Below are 21027 nucleotides of genomic sequence, written 5' to 3' on the forward strand. Positions count from 1 at the left end.
AAGCAAAAGGAAAGCCCCGGAGATGGGGAGGTTCACACGAAGCGGTGGGAGGGCGTCCCTCGGGTCCGGCGCCTTCTTCCCCCTTGGGAGGGAAGAAGAAAGGACCCCAGGGAGGGCGGGTTTCGGGGGGACAATCGTTCCCAGGCCTGTGCGAAGCCATCTCCCGCCTGGCTCCTGAGGAGAGGCGCTGCCCGGCCCAGCCCCCGCAGTCTCCTCAGAGACGCCGCCGCCGCCTGCCGCCCGTGACGCCACCAAGAGGAGGCGCCAAAACCTGGTGGCGTGCGGTGCCAAGTTACTGTCGTGCGGAAGCTAAGCAGGGTCGCTTCGGGTCGGCTCCTGGAGGCGTGCCCGGGGACGCAGCACCTCGGGGGCGGTTGGCCCGGGGGTCCCCGCTGGGCCTTTCTGGCCGGGTTCTGCGCCCCGGTGGGGGTGCACGGCGGCGGAGACGCGGGAGGCCGTTGCTCGGGACGCCAGCCCCTCTCCTCGACCGGGCGCGCTGCCCGCAGCCGGCCCCGACGGCGGAGGGCGGGCCGGGCGCGGGGTGGCCCCGGGGCGGAGCGCGGGCGGTGCCCGCAGCCCCAGGAGCGGTGCTGCGGCGGCGGCGGGTACCCATGGCCCTGCCGGCGGAGGCGGCCCGGCTGGATGGGGTCTGGCAGGAGGTGAGCGAGCCCCGAGGGCAGCGCTGGCCCCTCTCCCGGGAGCATGCCCGTACCTGCCGGGAGCGCCCCTTCTCCCTCAGCCCTTCCCCAGCCCTACCCGCTGCTCCGGGGGCTGCGGCACGGACCTGCCCCTGGGCTGCGGCTGCCCGCTCGGTCCCGTCCCTCCCGTCCCCGCTCGGTGCGAGGGGCCGGTCCCGTCCCTCCCGTCCCCGCTCGGTGCGTGGGGCCGGTCCCGTCCCTCCCGTCCCCGCTCGGTGCGAGGGGCCGGTCCCGTCCCTCCCGTCCCCGCTCGGTGCGAGGGGCCGGTCCCGTCCCTCCCGTCCCCGCTCGGTGCGAGGGGCCGGTCCCGTCCCTCCCGTCCCCGCTCGGTGCGAGGGGCCGGTCCCGTCCCTCCCGTCCCCGCTCGGTGCGAGGGGCCGGTCCCGTCCCTCCCGTCCCCGCTCGGTGCGAGGGGCCGGTCCCGTCCCTCCCGTCCCCGCTCGGTGCGAGGGGCCGGTCCCGTCCCTCCCGTCCCCGCTCGGTGCGAGGGGCCGGTCCCGTCCCTCCCGTCCCCGCTCGGTGCGAGGGGCCGGTCCCGTCCCTCCCGTCCCCGCTCGGTGCGAGGGGCCGGTCCCGTCCCTCCCGTCCCCGCTCGGTGCGAGGGGCCGGTCCCGTCCCTCCCGTCCCCGCTCGGTGCGAGGGGCCGGTCCCGTCCCTCCCGTCCCCGCTCGGTGCGAGGGGCCGGTCCCGTCCCTCCCGTCCCCGCTCGGTGCGAGGGGCCGGTCCCGTCCCTCCCGTCCCCGCTCGGTGCCGGTCCCGTCCCCTGCTGAGCTCGCCCCCCTCCTTCTCCCCAGGTCTACTCGTCTCTGCAGTGGATCCAGTTCACCATGGCCATACTCAGGTACAGCGCTGCAACACCCGCGTCCCGGTGGTACCGGGATGAGTTACTACCACAATGACGATTTTCTCCGGAAAAAGAGAAATCGCTTACCCCAGCGGGGCAGATGTGCTCCTGTTCCAACCTGTGCTTTGTTTTCTCAGCGTTACAGGTTCCAGCTCGATCATTGCCTATGCTGTCTTTCAAAATGTGGTGCGGTCCCCCGAGGTAAGGTCTGCACCTCCTTTTTCCTCCCTGCACCGAGGTGTAGATGGGTCATGTGCATAGTAAAGACCCGTGTGGGTCAGGTGCTCGTCTAGGAGCAACTGCAGGTGTCGGGCTTATGTGGTTAAACCTTGTTTATCCTTGTAAACAAGGTTAAACCTTGTTTAGCTGGAAGGCAAAGGGCTGGCCAAGAATTTGGCCCTTTGCGAGCGAAGGGACTAACCTTGAGCTGGACCCACGCAGGGACAAGTGGGTTCCTTAGCCCCACGCTTTCTGGGAACAGGGATTTGCGGGGAAAATGCTGGGAGGGCGCCGCATACGAAGCTGCTGAAGTACAAATTAGAGATGGTGCTGTAGGAAATGCTTTTACAGGTGTTGGGGTTTTGCTATTTCTGAGTAGTTTTTCCAGGCAGGTGCGCTCCTAAAAACTGATACAACTCAAAGATGCTGCAAAGTTCAGACAAAACGAGGCCAGGCTGAGAAGCAGTTTGTTGTGCTGGACTCTGCGGTGGGGCTTTGGAAGATGCACCCTGGCTGCAAACAGGAGCCACAAACATTTCTAACGCTAAGCAGTGGGACTCGGGTGCAAACTTCCCTCAGGGTGGGACTGCCCACGTGGGCGCTGCAGGTCTGATATGAATGCAGTGCCTGGCATGTCCCCAGTGCAGGGATGTGTGCAGGGAACCCAGTGTGCTTGCGATCCATTGGAGGCACTGAGCAGCGGGCTGGCACGTGCCTGGTAACCGTAGCCCTCCATCCCAAGCCTGCCAGGCTTTTGCTGCCCACACGCAATCCCTCTGTCCAGGACTTACCAGAGGCAATGCGCCGAGCTCATCTGTGTGAAGCTGGGGAAATGAACGCAGGATTTGCAGGACTGACCACGCAGATAAACTGGTTGCCGCTAAAAGCAGCAGGAGAGTAGAGCTGGCAGCTATGTTGTAACAAAGCTGTATTTATACTTCCCTTGTCTTCAATGCCCTTGGTACATTGTGGGTTTGAGCTGCAGCCCAGAGAACAGGACTTCAAGGGAACGCAGCGAGTTATCCCCAGAGAAGGAAGGCAAGCAGTCAAGCTAACAACTGACAGGTCGTTGGATGAAGAAGGATGGGGAGGAGAACATACGTCTGCGCGTGCAGGGCAGTCTTGCTCCCAGGCAGCCAGCCTCGTGGAAATGCTCTGCCCAGCACATGGAGAAGCGATAATCCCCGTGCATTGCTGGGGAGGAATGAAGGCTGGGATCTCACCTTAGTGCTGCAATGGAAAACCTGCCTGAGCCGGTGCTGCACAAGTGCATGTCGTAGGCTCCCTGTTCCTGCACCTGGAGAGCTCCAAACATGGGTCTCACCTGGGGTCCTCTGCTCTGGGATGATACGGAGCTGGGTTTGGCCAGTGTCCCAGTGTGACTCAGCAGCCTTGGCCCGTTTACTTCCATGGCTGGAAGTCCACGTTACTCAAGAGCCCTTGTGCTATTATAGTCATATGATGTGGCTGTGGCTTGGGAGCTGCACTCTAACTGCTTGTGAGCCACCCATGGCTCCAGGTCACAGATGGACCATTCCTGCTTGGGGGAGGCCAGATGTTCCTGCTCAGATTATTTCTGCAAAATCCAGCTACAAGGCATGGATGCCAGCTGGAGTGACTTGTCTGCATCAGGCGTCCAGGATCTTGTTCTGCTGGCAAGGGAGATCCCTTGCTGGTGTTTCAAAAGTGGCAGAATCTGTAGCTCCCCCATCATCTTGTCCCCATGTTTCTCATCTTAAGTGGATATTTGTAAACAAAGGGGCTGGAACAGACCCATATCAAAGCTTGCCCCAAACAGCTTATTTCCTGAGTCATGAGGCTCCAGAGCAAAACGTTTAAACATAAACAGCTCTGGAGGCTGGGAGAAGAACAATGTTATAAACACTTCCCCTCCTGCCTCCAGCCTAGGAAATCAAATATTGCATTCTTGAAGCTTGTTTTCTGTCTCTACGGGGTCAATAAAACTCTTCAGCTTTAGCTAAATCATTCAGAAGAGATGATGGCAAGCGATGCACAGAGAATTTCCTCTGTCTTGTCAACAGGTTCTGTGCAGGCAGATGTCCCTGGGCAACGGCCAGATAGAGCTAAATCGACATGTGTGCTCCAGCCTGGCAGCTCATCTGAATCATTACGTCTTTACATTCCCTTCCTCTATTTTATAAATACCATTTGGTTTTGGTTGGGTTTTTTTTCCTTTTCCCTTCTGTAAGCAAGAACCATGCTGGCTTTCACTTAGCGCTATGTCACCTACTTCTTTATTTTGGTCTGTGCCAAAATAGCTCCTCAATCAAACAGTGGTGCCTCATTCCAAGGACACTTTTTGCTAGAGGAAAGGGGTCAGTTTGGTTGCAAAAGCTGCATTTTTTGAGAGCTGCTTCGTTTTAACCTGCGATGCTCACAAACTGGATGGTGTCCCCAGCCTGTTATGCCTATGACTGCCTGCCAAGGCTTCAATTCTGCACCAGCAACGGAAAGCCTGGTTAAAAAAAAAAAAATCGTAAATGCAAAAAAAACCATTCGTAAATGCAATGACATACAAACTAGCTCCAGATACTTAGTTAGCAACAGCAGTTTGATTTTTACCATGTTGCTGATACAAATACAGAACTGGAAGTACAAGAACGTTTGAGGAGACAAAGCCTGGTGAAGGCAGAGGACCTGCTGCTGCATGGCAGTGTGAGGACCGGGAAGGCACAAGGCACGTCTCCCTCCAGCTATGCCATAAGGACAGATGTGGTTCAATCAAAGCTACCTTACAGCTTATCAGTCTCACTAAGCTCATTTTTTTGGCTTGTGGGAACAAGGCAAGTATAACACAACGTGATGGGTGGCAAATATTTACTTAAAGGACAATATTGAAGCAAATCTTGCCAAAAACTCAGTTCTGCAAAAAAAAATCTTAAAGTCCAAGCCTCCTGAAATGTTTCCATGCTGTGTTTATCTTCATAATTTCCTGTAGGGGAAAACAAAAAATGCCATCATTTTCTCTCCAAGATTAGGTACTAAAGACTACAATTAAGAATTTAGATAATTAGGCTGCTTTTCCAGAGTGTCTGCTCAAACAACAAAAATGTTGGCCAGAATTGTGCACAAATGTTTTCCTACAGTGTTTACAGTCCTTTTGGCCAGTGCATGCAAAGTGGAAATGGGCTGGAAACTGCCATTAGAGGAGACGCGACTGTTCCAGCAAGATGCGGTGTGCAGCGGAGAGACTAGTGGCTCTCATAGGGAAAATTAATCTGGCATGTAAAATAGATTCAGCCTTAGTCACCAACAGAAATTACATGAAGCACATTGGAAAAAAATCTGGTTTAAGTTATTTCAGACCTGAATAAGGGTATGTGTTTACCAAAACTTTGATTTCTTCATCAGTTGATGTAACAATATCACTTCTCCCTGCCAGTTCTGCAAAACTGTAACATTCTGGGCCTTTGAGATATTTTCTGTAAGAGTTGATGCTGCTTTTGGATGCTGGGGCATTGCCAGTGACAGAAAGGGTGATTAGAGGAGGGTACTGCATCGAGACAGCTCCTGAGAGCAAGGATCAGCATGGGTTTTGTGTGCAAGGAGAGCTGCCCTATCAGAAGAACTGGGGGATGAACACGTGGTTAGATAACGGGGTGAAACTGCTGCTGTAGGTGGCCATGGGAGCGTTGTGACCATCACTCAGACATGCTAACCAATTTCACTTTTCCCAGGTTCGTCCACTTTTCTACCTGAGCCTCTCTGACCTCTTCCTGGGTATGTGCTGGCTCACCGGGGCTGTCCTCTACAGCACACCAACCTCCAAGCAGGATCTCATCTGCTATAACCTGCAAGTGACAGGACAGGTGAGTGGCATCACCGTTCACGCGGTGACTGTGCACCTTTTGCCGTAATCCGCCTCGCCGGTGATCACAGCGTGGCCAGGGGGGACTGTTTCTAGACAGGCTTTGGCAGAGACTCCCCGTGTGAACTTGACTTATCAGATCTTTTTGCCTCGTGTGTAAAATGGAGATAAGGATGCTTGGGTTTGGGTACCTCTGGTGGGTGAGAGGCGATGAGGAAGGCAGAGAGAGCATGGGATTTTGTGGTTGCCGTGTTTGGGTTGCTTGTGTAAAGCGAGTAGATGGGTCTTAATCTGTTTCCTCTTGGACCCGTGCCAGCGATGATCTTTGTGCCTCTCCTGCAGCAGCTTTTTTTATTCCTCTTCATGTTTCCTCCATCCTGGACAGGAACAGACGCATTCTGCGACTCGCTTGAGCTCAGACTCACAACATTACTCATACAAACAGCCCTGCCGTGGCTGACCTGGCCCGATCCTCTCTCAAGCGATCCTAAGGGTGCTCAGGGGCTGCTCCATCGGTGTAAGCTCAGCCCTATGCCCCAGCGATTCGGCTGCTTTCCAGCTGATTTCGTGTGCTGGAGACTAATTGGAGTGGAGGGAGTGAAATACTGTTTTCCTGACCATTTGCTTTTGTCTCACTGAGTTCCCGTTTCAGCACTAGGAAACTAGTTGCAAAGCACTGCTTCCAGAAACCTCCGCAGGATATGGCCAAGCTTGGGACAGAGTGGGGGTTCACAAGTGGTGATCTCTGGGCTTAACAGTGTCCTTTGAAAGGACCCACAAAAATGTGGCTGAGAGGAGCAAGCGGCTGTTGGGAGCTTTGATATGTGTTGGGTGGGCTTGGGCAGCTCTCTGGGAGCGTGGTGGTACCCACAAACGGGAACGGAAATGTCCCTGCAGAGCACCTGGAGCTGGAGCGGCTCCCTGTGCCTCGGGGAGGGCAGGGAAGGAGCTGGGGGTGTGTGGAAGTGCTCACACTGGTGAGCGTTTGTGTGCACGTGGATGTGCTCACACTGGTGAGTGTGTGTGCGCATGGACGTGCTCACCCTGGGGAGTGTGTGTGCGCGTGGATGTGCTCACACTGGTGAGTGTGTGTGCGCATGGACGTGCTCACCCTGGGGAGTGTGTGTGCGCGTGGATGTGCTCACACTGGTGAGTGTGTGTGCGCATGGACGTGCTCACACTGGTGAGTGTGTGTGCGCATGGACGTGCTCACACTGGTGAGTGTGTGTGCGCATGGACGTGCTCACCCTGGGGAGTGTGTGTGCGCATGGACGTGCTCACCCTGGGGAGTGTGTGTGCGCATGGACGTGCTCACCCTGGGGAGTGTGTGTGCGCGTGGACGTGCTCACACTGGTGAGTGTGTGTGCGCATGGACGTGCTCACCCTGGGGAGTGTGTGTGCGCGTGGACGTGCTCACCCTGGTGAGTGTGTGTGCGCGTGGACGTGCTCACCCTGGTGAGTGTGTGTGCGCATGGACGTGCTCACACTGGTGAGTGTGTGTGCGCGTGGACGTGCTCACACTGGGGAGTGTGTGTGCGCGTGGACGTGCTCACCCTGGTGAGTGTGTGTGCGCGTGGACGTGCTCACACTGGTGAGTGTGTGTGCGCGTGGACGTGCTCACCCTGGGGAGTGTGTGTGCGCGTGGACGTGCTCACCCTGGGGAGTGTGTGTGCGCATGGACGTGCTCACACTGGTGAGTGTGTGTGCGCATGGACGTGCTCACACTGGGGAGTGTGTGTGCGCGTGGACGTGCTCACACTGGTGAGTGTGTGTGCGCATGGACGTGCTCACACTGGTGAGTGTGTGTGCGCGTGGACGTGCTCACACTGGGGAGTGTGTGTGCGCATGGACGTGCTCACACTGGTGAGTGTGTGTGCGCGTGGACGTGCTCACACTGGGGAGTGTGTGTGCGCGTGGACGTGCTCACCCTGGTGAGTGTGTGTGCGCGTGGACGTGCTCACCCTGGTGAGTGTGTGTGCGCGTGGACGTGCTCACACTGGTGAGTGTGTGTGCGCATGGACGTGCTCACCCTGGGGAGTGTGTGTGCGCGTGGACGTGCTCACCCTGGTGAGTGTGTGTGCGCGTGGACGTGCTCACCCTGGTGAGTGTGTGTGCGCATGGACGTGCTCACACTGGTGAGTGTGTGTGCGCGTGGACGTGCTCACACTGGGGAGTGTGTGTGCGCGTGGACGTGCTCACCCTGGTGAGTGTGTGTGCGCGTGGACGTGCTCACCCTGGTGAGTGTGTGTGCGCGTGGACGTGCTCACCCTGGGGAGTGTGTGTGCGCGTGGACGTGCTCACCCTGGGGAGTGTGTGTGCGCATGGACGTGCTCACACTGGTGAGTGTGTGTGCGCATGGACGTGCTCACACTGGGGAGTGTGTGTGCGCGTGGACGTGCTCACACTGGTGAGTGTGTGTGCGCATGGACGTGCTCACCCTGGTGAGTGTGTGTGCGCGTGGACGTGCTCACACTGGTGAGTGTGTGTGCGCATGGACGTGCTCACACTGGTGAGTGTGTGTGCGCGTGGACGTGCTCACACTGGGGAGTGTGTGTGCGCGTGGACGTGCTCACCCTGGTGAGTGTGTGTGCGCGTGGACGTGCTCACCCTGGTGAGTGTGTGTGCGCGTGGACGTGCTCACCCTGGGGAGTGTGTGTGCGCGTGGACGTGCTCACCCTGGGGAGTGTGTGTGCGCATGGACGTGCTCACCCTGGTGAGTGTGTGTGCGCATGGACGTGCTCACCCTGGGGAGTGTGTGTGCGCATGGACGTGCTCACCCTGGGGAGTGTGTGTGCGCATGGACGTGCTCACACTGGTGCGTGCAGGGGTAGGTGCCTGCAGCCCAGGGTCATTTCCACAGCCGCTCTCGCAGGTAGAACCGTTGCAGTGACGGTGAGAGCAGCTGTTCCACTCCTGGCTTCTTTCTTGTTTCTGTGCTGCGGCAGCGCTGCAATATGTTCAGGTTGAGAAAGAAAACAGTGGCCTGTGGGCAACTTGGCCACTTGGGAATGATGCAGGGCAATACCTGGGGTTTAGATGATGGTACAGGGAAAAGTGAGAAGAACTTGGGAGAGGCTTTTCTGAGCTGGAAGGTGGAAGGAACATGTGGAACTGAGACTCTTTCTGAGCTGTTTCCCTTGCAGCTTTACCTGGGGGACAGTTCTTAATGCTGGTGTGATCTTTCTATGGCCTGGAGAAGACAGGTTGCATTGCTAGAGGAGAAGTAGGTTGGATATGACACATAGGACACTATGCCAACATTTCTCAGTGGAGACCCTGAGAGCATGCTATGCTCCCGTGCATTTCTGGCTCTTTTCTGCCCTTGCTTTTCCAGCCCCTGGCCATGCTGGTTAGGGGTCCCACCAGCAAGGGATGGGGGCAAGGTGGGAGCTTTACTTTCACGCTGGGAAAGGCAGTGTGGGCCGGCAGAGCTGGCCTTGGGCACATCTTTACAGGACTTGCCTCTGCCTCAGCCTCACGTGGGACAGCCAGGGTGCTGTGATGGGGTGTGCGGGGGGTCTGCCCCGTACCGACCAGGGCACAGGATTCCTGCAGGCCACCAGCAGACCACCCTCAGCAGGAGGACTGTCAGGGTGGCAGAGCTGGCTTGCATCTGGCAAGAGCTGTCGCTGCTGTTTGCTCTGGAAGAAATTAAAACAAGCGGAGCACTTGCCATAGCAACCGTGTCTGCCTGGTACACGTGACAAGGTGCAGGACACCTCCTTACCAAACACCCCAGCAATGCCCTTGTGTGGTGGGAACACCTTGTGCGTAAGTAGGAGCCAGTAACAGGTTTAACCAGCAGCTTCTGCAGAGCACTGAGCGATCTGTAACTGAATGAAATGAGTAAAATGTCTCCTGGCCCCATTCTGCTCGTGCCGAGCAGGAAAGTCTCACAAGGGTTACGTTCCTGGGTGTTTCATAAACGCCTGCGGCTTCTTTGCAAAGAAACACCAAGAAAATGGGAAATGCACTGAAGGACAAGGGTGAGGACAGGCTCAGGGCTGCTCCGCGGTGGTGGTTGCAGATAGCAGCCCTTGGAGAGGCTCACACCACACTCCATGTGATGTGGTTGTCTGAAGGGATTCTGCCTTAGGAGGTGGGACAATATTTTGCCTTATTCAGCCTGTTTACCATCATTTTATCACCAAGGGCTGATGTTACAGTGGCTGGAACTCCCCTAACGTCCATACTGTGCCGTAAAGGAGGAGATTGCTTTGTTTCTTGGACTTTCTCTGTTTCAGCCCCAAGCTGTTGGTTGATATTAAATGCAAATACTGCTCCCTTCTGCTGTCCCTTGACTTTGTTCTCTCCTCCTCCCTGCCTTGCCTTTGCGTTACAATAATAAAGTCCAGAATAGAGGTTGTGGTTATAATTACACAATTCCCCCACATTCTTCCAGTTCAGTTCCAGTGGCCTAATAATGTCCTGGCAGGCTCTGCTCACGCTGGTGAGCACAATGGGGAGCCACAGAAGTGTTATAATGAGGGACTCTCACGTCTCCCAGCCCCTGCTTTATCTCCTGGTGGTGAGCCCTGCAGGACTGTCCACAGCCCTAAGGCTGGGGCTCAGGAGGGCAGAACTCCCTTTGCCTTCTGCTGGCAACGTCGTAAGTGGCTTTTGGTTCCCTCTTCCAAAAAAGAAGGCGGTGCTGACATTTTGTGAGCCTCTAAGGCGTTCTGGAGTGCAAGGGAACGATCTTTGTGGGCTGTTTTCATGACCTTCCCTGGAAGTAATTGAGGAAGGGCAACAAACCCTCATTAAACCTTGTCTAATGAGCTGGAAAGTCACTGTAATGTTCCTGCTGCAATGTAGCAGGCCCTTGGACTCAGCCTTTGGAGTAAGCCAAGAGCATTTGCAACCTCGGTGAAGGAGACCCAAGTTTATTTAATCACTACTCTCCTGGACTGAGATGATATCAGGGTAGCAAACCTGTGCTCCGTGCCTGTTTGGCAAAGGATAGCAAATCCACAGAAAAATTCACTTGTCCAGCCCTTCCTCTTTGCCTCTGCCACTGAAGCATGTGTTTCCTGTAAACAAACACAGCACACGCATATACAGAGTATGATTAGGCAGCACAGTTCATACTCGACTGCCTGGAGAAACCATGGATTCAGAAACAAATGCAGGAAAGATTTGCAAGTTTTTACAGCAGATTTTAGATATTTGGTCTCATCTCAAGCTGGAATCAAGGGCTGTGAAACTCTCTGTGGGAAACAGTGTTCTGTATATTTTCTTTCCTTCTTTTTCCCATGGAGAGAAAAGGGCTCTTGGGATGCTAACTCGGACTTAGTGCAGATATTCTCTGACCTCACTTTCCTCTTTAAATATACTATTGTTTTCTGTTTCCGTGAATTCACTGTGTAGTGAGTTCATTGTGCGAGAAGCAAATCTAAGTGTCGCATCTGTTTTGTGTTTCCTAATGGATGTAGCATAGAGAGGGTCCAAGCGCCTTTGAACCATTTGTTGTTAGGATTTGGGCCAAAAAAATGAGCCAAGTCAGAAAGATTTGTATTTTCAAGGCAGTGTGGTTGTCATTAGTTCTCCTGTCCCTCGTTTAAAGCCAAAGCAAAGCTGCCATTTTGCAGTCTAAGGCAGGAACCCCTCCTCTACCTGGCTCTTCCCAGTTGGTGTCCCACTGTGACCTAGTAGAGGTGAGCACGGGGGCTGCACAGGGACCCTCACCGTTGGTGGCTCACTATGCTGTTTAGCATCCTGCCTCTGTCCCATGGGCTTTGGGTTCATCAGTAATGAACTGAAAGTGCGACAGGAACTATTATGACAGGACTGAAATGCTGTCTGTATTTGTCAGATATTCTACGTGGCCTCTTTTCTATACACTGTCAACTACACCTGGCATCTGTACATGGACCTAAAGATGAAATACAATCAGAACCTTTTGAGGATGCCCCCCCAGGTGAGTAGGACTGATGTGCAACAGCTGTTGGGTACCAAGGTTGTAGTTGGGTACTGTGGGGTTATAGCGGAGTTTAGGATGTGTGTATGTAAAGTATATCTCACCGCAAGGACTCTGAAGGCCCTTCTGCCCCACAGCTGTATGAATTGATGTATCTTGCCCATTGAGGTCAGCAGAATTACTGCTGGGTCTGCTGTAGCATCTCAGTGAAAGATTAGGCTTGCAAGACTAAAGCAGATAAAAGCCAGTGGCAGTGTAGATCTCAGAGCAGAGAAAGCTCAGGACCGCGTATCGGTGAAGTTCTTCTGCAGTTAGAACAGCAGTTTGCACCAGCTGAGTAACTGGTTTGTTGCTGTCACTGCCTTCTGCCAGTGCACGGCCGAGGGCACAGGAAAGCAGGGGGTGCCTGGACAGCCCAGAACTGAGAATTGATAATTTCTGTCCTCCCCAGGGGTCATATGGCATTTGAGAGTGTCAGAATTGTATTGTATGTATAACACAGAAATATTGTAAATTGTAAAAATACAGAAAACATTGTAAATACAGAATATTGTAATACAGAAAGGTATTGTAAGAGTTTGAGATAGGAGATGTGACAGAAGTGAGCTAGTGATAAAAGGACCAGGTGGCTCTGGGAACAGTGGCCGGTCCTCACTTCATCATTACTGGCCTTTACAAAAGCCCTTTGGGAAACAGTGTAATCGCTGGGAACCGAGGAACAAGGACATAGTACTCAGAAAAATACTCTCTGCGTTGCAGGCTAAACAAACACTCCACCTACTGCATGACCAAAATCTCTCCTTGCAGTTGTTCCATTCCCCACACCTGGCTAAACAGTGAGGCACCACCATCGCTGTAACGGGTGGGTTGCTCCTGATGTATTGCTGCAAGGTGACACATTCCTTAGGCAGCTCTTCCCGTTAAATCCATCAGCCCCACTGACGTATGTAACCTTTTTCTTCCCCAGACGTTGCTGTGCACAGCAGACTTTGTATCCCAGGTATTCCATCTGTCGGTTCGGAGCAGCAGGCTGGGCAGAGATTTCAAGGGCTCTTGTCCGTAGGGTTGGGATCTGCTTGTAGGACTGGTTTCCTTCTTGCTGGACTCCCGTTCAAAAGACAACACATACCATAATTCCCCACCACTACAGCTGTGCCCACATAGTATTTTCATAGCTGGTGGGTGTGTGCCAGGTGCCAAAGTACATCTCTTGGTGAGCAGTTACCAGGACACTCCAAAGTGCCTGCAATTCTACACCAGAACATGAAGTTTCTGAGGAACAGGGCCAGGTTAAGTGAGTAAGCAGTACAACAAATGAGCAAGTTACACCAGAGAGCTCATCAAGTGTCTACTCCTTGTCCTGTTTCAAGTTCCCTTCTCAAATCCTCTAGCCTTGAAGGAGAACAAGGCAGTAAGCGGGTGGAAGCACTGGCTGTTTCTGTTGCAAATCAGCATGGGCTGAACTCAGCGGTGTTGATTCTGTGCAAAGTGGAAACAAGCCTCGATCTGAGGATTAATCAGCATTTGTAGAACCCTCAGCTGCTGAAGTGCTCCTGGGAGCGGGTTCCTGTGAACCAGTGGCTGTACAGAAACAATCATTTAATTAAGCTCATTGGATTTTGCAGGTTGTAGATTATGCGGGTTGCATTGGCCGAATAGCAACGATCTCGTCTAGGTAAGGTTTAATTCCCTCTGGCTGAATTATGTGGTTTTGGTAAACTGTAATGTGCTGATTTCTGCTTCCTACTTATTTGGAAGCATATTTTGCTAAAACCTGTAAAGCTCATCACTAATAGCAGAGTGACCTAACAGAGTAAAAGGTTTTGGAGGTAAGGACCTTTCTCCAAGTTAGTTATGACTATATTAACTAAAGTAGTTTTTTAGAAAGTGCTCCCTTTACCAGGGTATTGCCTGCATGAATGAAAGCGCAGAAGTTAGTAAAGCTGGTAAAATACTCTTCCAGAGAGCAGTGTCAATAAAACCAATGTTTAAGTCCTCTGTAGTGACAGGAGAAAAACCAAGTGGTGTTTGGCTGGGATGGGAGCAGTGCAGTGCAGTAACTAATACCCGTGCCGTCATCCTTTCTCCTCTTAGCCTCATCCCTTTCCTTCTCGTGGTGCCTGTGTTTTGCCTGGGTAACAGCAGTAATTGCTACCAGAACTTCAGTCAGAAGCATGGGTAAGCTTCACACGCTGCTGAAACAGCCCCAGCGCTTCTGAGTCGGCGGAGGAGCTCAGGCTGTTCCCTTTCTCCCCACAGATGTCTCTTGATGCACACGGAGGTAGCTGTGCCCACCAACGAGCCGCAAACCTTGAGCAGCTCTGTTTGCAATGTGATGCATTTCTATGGCATTGGGGTCTTCCTCGTTTCCTTTCTGATCAGCTTTGTAGCCATTCTGGTAAGAAGCAGTCCTTGCACGCTAGCTGTTGCACCCAGACGATCAGTGTGAGAAGATTTTCCCCTTTTCATCTTGACATCTTTGCTTGGATGGTACCAGAGGCCAGGCAATGTCAGGGGAAGAACTGCGTGGTGCTGCTTCCCTTTCGGAAGGGGTCGTAGGGGAGAGAAAATATCATTGTGCCACCATATAAATCCACCTGGGGTCCTGCATTCTGTCAACCCATCCCAAAATAGGATTTAGCTGGGAGAGAAGGCTCAGAGCGTGGCAGCAGGGATCACCTACTGCATGGGTCAACAAGACCCCGGATCAATTCGGAGTGTTCAGTTCAGAAAAAGTCATGTACAGAGCGGGGGCTGTCCCCCCGGGAGCACGCTGTTGCCTGACAAGGTTTGGTAGATCAGAAGGGGATATTCTGTCTGCTACAGGGCGGATCGGAGCATGTGCACAAAGTGCAAACAACGATGTACGCTTTTTTCTTTTTTAGGTTATACTCGGTAAAGCCCGAGGTCTGTACAAAAGGTTTGTAAACTCCACAGGATTCCTGGGGGATCAGCAGTGGGCCATGATTAAGATGGTAGAACAACGAGTGGTTTTTTACCCCGTCGCATTCTTCTGCTGCTGGGCCCCAGGTTAGCAGAGAGCTGAGCTGCTCTCACAGTATTCTCCTGGGATATATGTGATATATAGGCTATATGGGATATAGTGCCTGACAATGAAACTCAGAAGAAGTGGGCTTAAAGCAATCCATCCCTTTTCACAGCTGTCCTCCTTGGAATACTGAAGCTGACTGTTTCAACAAACAGCAAAATCTACATGGCTTTTCTAATTCTACAGGTAATTTTTTTTTTTTTATTTTTTTTTTTTTTTTTTGCTGGCTCCTATCTTTTGCCTTCTCTGCTTGAACAGGCGTGTTAGTGTTTGCCGGCTCCTAGTCCATGCTGGACAAAGCATGCTTCCAGCCACGAAGATCACTGCTGTATGAGCCTAAGTCTGATTTAGGCTTTTGGTTGGCAAAGATCTTTGCTTGGTTTATGTTCTTCACAGGCCTGAAAAGGTCTCAATAACCAAAATCTCAGCATTGTGGACATTGTAGAAAATAGGACTAGAAAGGATCCCCAGAAATCAGGGCTTTTTTCCTCTTTCTGTGAAAGTCTCCAAATTGTAATTCCAAAGTGTAATTCCTCCACAACACTTGTCCATCTCCTTGCTGTGCCTGAGGCAGCATTTAGCAAAAAATAAAATAACCGCGAGATTCCTGTATCGTGTGGGATGCAGCTAGATAAAATCACCCTGGAAGTAGGAGGCTTGGCATACTGTACCAGCCTGGTAGGGAGCTCGGAGTGCTGTGCGGTGCTGGCTGGCAAGAGAGCCTTGATCTCTCCTGTGATCTCTCCCAGGCTCTGACAGCAGCTTCCCAGGGGCTTCTGAACTGCATCGTGTACGGCTGGACGCAGCACGTCTTCCTCTCCCTCAAACGCAACGCCTGCCGGGACGTTGACACTCAGACTCCTCTCTTGCGCTCCCAGAAGAAGTTCTACACCAGCATGCTCCCCGCCAGCCCGCTGGACGCCGAGGGGTCCACGTCCACCCTGCTCTGATGAATCCTCGCCTCAAAGGAGAACAGGCAGCATCCTAACGAGGCCTCGTCAGGGTTTTAGCAATGTCAGCCAGACCCAGGCACGGGCTGTCGGCTGCGAACTGTCTTGCCAGCAGCAAAGTTAGCTGTAGTGCTGGAGGAGCCTGAGCAGGTCTGTCGGAGACAGGCGCTTCAGTAAAAATAGTTATTTATTTTACAGGTTTGTATGGACTGCCAATGGATTCTTTAAACATGTAAACCTTTAGTACAGACTTTCTCCTTATGGAAATGTCTGTAGAAATGCAGCAAATCATATGTAACGGCTCAGAGATTCGGTACAGTTCCTTTAAGGTTAGATGGTCAAAGGATGTTTTACTGAAGTATTTACCATTACAAATTAACAGTAAAGAGAAGGTGAATATTTTTCAATCTCTGACTTTTAATTCACTGTAAAAAACCCGAACATGTACCATACTAACAGCCAACTGCAAGGAATGAAAAATTGCAAAGTAACATAAAAAAATCAGCGCTTACATCCGTGCCTTGACTTTTTGCACATTTCCCTTCTTCATGCCAACTCCTGCTCAGCTACAACTCCCAGGAAAATAAGCTTCTTTGACCCAGTGGAGTATTTCTCATGAACCAGGTGAGCAGGACTTCGCATAAATCTGTCTATACTCTTCTAGATGCTCAAGTGAATTATTTACTAAGGTCCCACCCTTCTATAGAAAATAAAACAGATCTTTAGCTGCATTGATAACAACTCTTTAGCTTTTAGTCTTTATTTTCTAACAGCTTCACTTTTTGGGGCCCAACCCATATTTATTTACATAGTAGGCAGTACAAGAAGAGGAAATACTCAAGTTTTGTGTAATCAACTTTTCTACAGTTTACAGAGTTACACTGTGTAAATCAATTTGTGGAAAATCTGCTGGGACTAGCAGTCCAGCTTCAGGGGCGTACCCACGGGGACCGTAGTCCTAGTAGGTTTCCCACTGCTTTCGTGTTTCCTTAAACATACTCTTCCATATTCTGCTCCTCATCTGCAGGAGTCTCACTTCTCTCCGTGGCTAAACCTGTACTGAAAAACACAGCTATTGCCTTTCTATATTTGGTTACAGCTGGAGCAAGCAGAATGAGGGCAATGGGCACTGTGATCCCAATTACTGTCCCAAACGCTTTACTTTGAACAACCTCCCCCATGGACATCATGAGAGGTGGTGGAACTGGCAGTCTGGAGGCGCCCAGGCAGCTTCACAGTGGCAGTGGTGGAGGTTGCTGCAAACCGCTTTCCCTCCACATGAAACCTTCCCATCACACTCATCCTGGCTATGGCATCTGTGCTTTTTTTGGCCCACATCTGGTGCCATCAAGCCCTCCTCCGATACCAGGTCTATTGATGCTGGCGTGGTAGACTGTGCCCCAGCACCAGTCCTCAGGCCCTGGCACCTGAATGATGGTTTCAGACCCCTCCAGAACAGGTATCCTCTTCACATTGACACACTGCAGCCTTCCACACAGAGCGTTTTGGGGTTTTCATGCCACAAAAGCAACTTTGGTCCCATCGCCAAAACCGCACAAACTACACAGCTACAAAACTGATCCCCTTTCATGTTCTGCTTTTTGGAAGCAACTCTCTGGAGCATCCCAGGCTTCCTTCCCAAACACTTTTCTGTGCAGATTGTCATAGGCTGCACATTTCCCATGGTAGCAGTAGCCATCATCGCTACATGATGTCCTGTCACGCACGTGCAAATCCTGTGGGCACCACTCAGAGGTCCCGGTACAACGTTCAGGCAAGTCCCACTCATCTGCCCCTGACCTGCACTTGTGTCCTGCAGCACAAGAGTGGCACCTCTGACAGCTCTGCCCGGTGGAGCAGACGGCCCCTGCACGTTTGGGGACAGCAGGGATTGCCTCGGCAGTCCTGCAGCCCCCCCAGTCACATTGCTCTCCCTCATCACCCCCCGGCTGCCGCAGTGTTTGAAATGGAGGTGTCTGTGGGGCGCTGGGATGTCACACAAGCAGTCGCCATCCCCTCTGCTGATCAGGTCTAAGTAGCTCTGCTTGCTGCACTTGCTGAAAGCCTTGGCACCGGCAGGAGAGTTGCCCATCCTCCACCCACACAGACACACACACTCCTTTTTATTATCATGCTCCATCCCCAGGTTACGACCCAGCTCACGAGTAAAAATAATTTAAAAAGTTATGAAATTTCACCATCTATATGAGACAACACCCGATTGACAGCTAGGGTGGCAGGTGCTATGTACATAGGCAAACCCAAAAATTAGTCCAAAGTTCATGTAAGTAAATAAATGTGCAATGCCATATTCCGTCCTCTGAGAAAGATCCCTATTTCCCCAGCTGTTATTTTAAGAATTTCTTCTGTATCCTGGCTGTACCTGATGAAGCTGCTGCATGTCCAGATCTCCAGCCCAATCAGGCAGATGCGAATCTTCAGAGGATAGCAGTATTTTTCAGATAGATTGATCATATCTGTAACCAGAAGCATCACCAAGGTCTCATTGCTCCCCTGGAAAGAAAACAGATGGCGGTCCACCACGACAAATACCTCACTGTACTTGGTGTACTTCAGTTTCTGAGACAAGTCTTGCTTTCCTAAGGCTGTTTTAGCTCCCATCCCACCAAGTTGGGTTTAGATCACCTCATCCACACATCAAGGGCTTGTTCTGGGTCTTCTCTCGGTGATAGAGGAGGTGCTGGGAGGTGAGGGACCCCGGCACAGGTCGGATGCCATAGCTCAGGTTCCTGGTTTCCAGTTGCTCCCTCCAACCCCAGCAGGTGCTCAGCATGACGAGGCAGCCGGGGCTCCCCTCCACATAGCCACAGTTGCTCCACCACCTACAGTCCCGGGGAGACAAGGGTGATGACCAGCAGGTTTTTTTACCAGAATTCCTGTCTTCTGCATGAGGTGGACAGCATGGTTCTCCCACTCCACCCTGAGGGTGTAGGACACTTCTCCCGCTGTGGCTTTTCCCACCCTTGGGACCAGTTTCCTCGGCCAGGCTATCTCATGGACAGTGTAGCTCGGGGGTGGACAATGGCTGCCTGTCCCAGGGAAAAAAAGATGCCACCAACACAGCCCAGACCTCCAGGCTGAGGAGCAGGGTGTTCCCCTGGGCACCATGATGTGCCTGGAGCCATCTCATCGCTGGCGCCTTCAAAATGGCGGTAGGGCACCTCAGGGAGGTCCTGCCCACCCTCACACCGACACCTTGACCCTCTTCCCCTTGATGTGCTCAGGGATGGCCGTGCTGGAGCTATCCCCTCAGGGCTGGCACAGGACATGGTGAAGGCACGTGGCACCACCACCCTGAGGGGCAGCCGGTCCCCTCAGAGCCCCTTGAGAAGGTTCTGGAAGCTCTGCTGCCTCTCCCAGCTGCCATGCTGCCAGGCACAGGCGCCGTGGGTGCTCCTGTGGGGTGACAGGGAGGAAGGGCTTCCCTCACCAGGGAACCGAGGGGTGGCCTTGGTGGCCAGGGAGCTGCGGGTGATCTCCACAGCCGCTCCCCTGCTGCTCAGCGAGGTTTGGGGAGCCATGCGTCCTCAGCACCCCATCCTCCTCCCCGAGGGGGGCCCCAGCCAAAGATTGCCTGTGGAGCGCAAAGTTGAGAATTAACCACAACAACACTCCTCACAGCAAATCAACATTACAAATGTTGATGCCCCTTGGCCATGGCCCCACCTCCTTTGCCAGCCTGTAAGCCAGGGGGCACCGGGCTTTTCCTTCATCACACCCCCCTAAGAGCAAAAATATTCTAAGCATGTACCCGCAGTATACACATATTTAATTATTTATAAATCATATGCCCGTACTCCCGATGTTCTAATATTTCCTTTGGAGACCCCCTGCTGTAAACGCCACCCACAGGGCATCAGTCAGCGGGTACCCCACATGCCTGGCCTGTGCCCGTCAGGTGCAACGTTTTATACACAGAAAACGGCATTTCATACAAACACACACCAGTCACCAGCAGCACGCGAGCACGGGCAGGCGGCAGCATCTGCAGCTCCGAATTTATCATTAACCAGGTCCTACCTGCAGGAGCGACAGCCCATTCCTGTGGGGTAAGTTCCCTCTTGTAGCACAAAATGCTCCTGCTCCCCAGCGTTCATCTGCTTCTTTGGAAAGCGCTGAAATTATTTTTTAATTTTTTTTTTTAGTTTTATTTTTGCACCATCCCCGTTCTGATTCAGTGCTGCTCCTGCGCCCACTGCTCCCAGCTCGTGTGGCCACCTCCGCAGCAGCCCGGCTTTCATCAGCTCAGCCTGGCAGGGATTGAATGCTGCTGACAGGTTTTTTTTTTATCTGCTCAAAGCCTGCCGTCCTGCAAGCTCCTGTCCAAATGATCCTGCCAGCTTTGTACTTTTCACAGAAGCCACTGATGTGAGCAGTAATGAATTTTGTTCCCACCTCGTCTTTCCTTAGAGACACATTCCACATCTTTTTCTCCTGTAATCAAGCCTCAGATTCCTTTCTTCCCTTCTCCTGTCTCCCACTTAACATTGCCTGATGTTTTCAGCGGCTCACGTTTGTCCCCGAGCTGTGGTACCGCGGAGTTGGTGCTCAGGTATACCAGGGATGGGCGCTCCGCTGGGACCCTGGCTCCGGAGGAGGCAGCTATAGGGTGTGGAGCCAGAGTCCTATACAGTGGTGTGGACAGTTTGAACCCCTTCCTCTGAGCTGTAGTGGAGGGTTTGTGCCCCAGAAGTTTTTTGGCTCAGAGGGAAGAGCAGGTGTCCTTTGGGGGCTGCATGGTTAGGGGGGAGGAAGGCTCGCTGCTGCAGAACCCCGTGCTCTGGGCTAAGGTAACTGCTGATGCTCCTGCCTTGCACAAGGCTCTGCCTCAGCCACCCCGGGATCCTCCTTGCTCAGCAGGTGGATTTTAAATTAACCTGAGTACCTCTGTCGGTTTTTATCAACAACTTCTTTTCTCCTACGGAGTGAGATCAAGGGAAAGAATTTCATTTTGCTATTCTACAGAATAAAAACTAGGTCCCCTAACTCTACACTTGCATCTAGATCAGTTTTAAATGACTCCACCACAGCTGGAGTCTGAGTCTAGTGACTGACTGAGTCCAGCTCTCCACTGCTGCCACGTGAAGTCCTACACCGGGGAGCTTTGACTTTCAGCTGGCTTTGAGCCACCTTCTTCCACCTGGTCCTTCACATCCTCCTCAGGAGCCTGTTCTCCAGCCCAAAAGCATCCAATTAATCTGTTTAATGCTTGGGTTACTCTGAGCTTTCTCCCGTGCACAATGACAAATGCTGCAAGCATCAGAACAGCAACGGTTATTGCAGTAAACTTGATGAGGAACCTAAAAAGCCCCTTTTTAGTGACCGGTGGCAGGCCCACCGTCAATGCTTCCTCCAAAGCCACTAAACTGGCAGCAGGGAGGTGCCCAGCCGTTGTCCCAGCAGCAGTTTCCTTCAGCGTTGCAGACGCCCTTTCCTCTGCACATGATCTTGGCAGAACAGCGGGATGTCAAGTACTTCTCAGGGACACACATCTGATTAA

The 21027-nt window shown here is 52.7% G+C and overlaps 1 protein-coding gene and 1 pseudogene across 3 annotated transcripts; one reads left to right on the plus strand and one right to left on the minus strand.

Annotated features, from left to right (window-relative positions):
• The first annotated feature begins 12 nt into the window (after nt 1-12).
• TMEM116 (transmembrane protein 116) lies at nt 13-15913 on the plus strand. Of its 2 annotated transcripts, XM_080390817.1 has the most exons (11): nt 15-659; nt 1493-1539; nt 1680-1743; nt 5460-5591; nt 11403-11507; nt 13133-13182; nt 13602-13685; nt 13767-13905; nt 14393-14537; nt 14669-14742; nt 15306-15913. In XM_080390817.1, the coding sequence occupies exons 1-11, from the start codon at nt 612-614 to the stop codon at nt 15504-15506; spliced, it is 1089 nt and encodes a 362-aa protein (XP_080246943.1). In that variant the 5' UTR covers nt 15-611; the 3' UTR covers nt 15507-15913. The 2 variants fall into 2 exon arrangements, with proteins under 2 accessions (XP_080246944.1, XP_080246943.1); XM_080390818.1 differs by lacking the exon at nt 11403-11507 and having other exon boundaries at nt 13-659.
• Nucleotides 15914-16154: 241 nt separating this feature from the next.
• Nucleotides 16155-20604, minus strand: LOC308065170 (disintegrin and metalloproteinase domain-containing protein 20-like; annotated as a pseudogene). Its single transcript, XR_013931984.1, has 3 exons — nt 19548-20604; nt 18958-19101; nt 16155-18349 (listed from the first exon to the last, which is right to left on the minus strand). The product of XR_013931984.1 is annotated as a disintegrin and metalloproteinase domain-containing protein 20-like (transcript).
• Nucleotides 20605-21027: the final 423 nt, after the last annotated feature.

Source organism: Falco punctatus (assembly GCF_963210335.1).
Source record: "Falco punctatus genome assembly, chromosome: 1".
NCBI classification, from domain to species: domain Eukaryota; kingdom Metazoa; phylum Chordata; class Aves; order Falconiformes; family Falconidae; genus Falco; species Falco punctatus.

Excerpts from the sequence above, each read along its gene's own strand:
- TMEM116 (XM_080390817.1), top strand. The coding sequence starts at position 612 with ATGGCCCTGCCGGCGGAGGCGGCCCGGCTGGATGGGGTCTGGCAGGAG. Across the intron at positions 11,508-13,132 it reads TTTTGAGGATGCCCCCCCAG|GTTGTAGATTATGCGGGTTG; the intron begins GTGAGTAGGACT and ends TGGATTTTGCAG. Across the intron at positions 13,183-13,601 it reads ATAGCAACGATCTCGTCTAG|CCTCATCCCTTTCCTTCTCG; the intron begins GTAAGGTTTAAT and ends TTCTCCTCTTAG.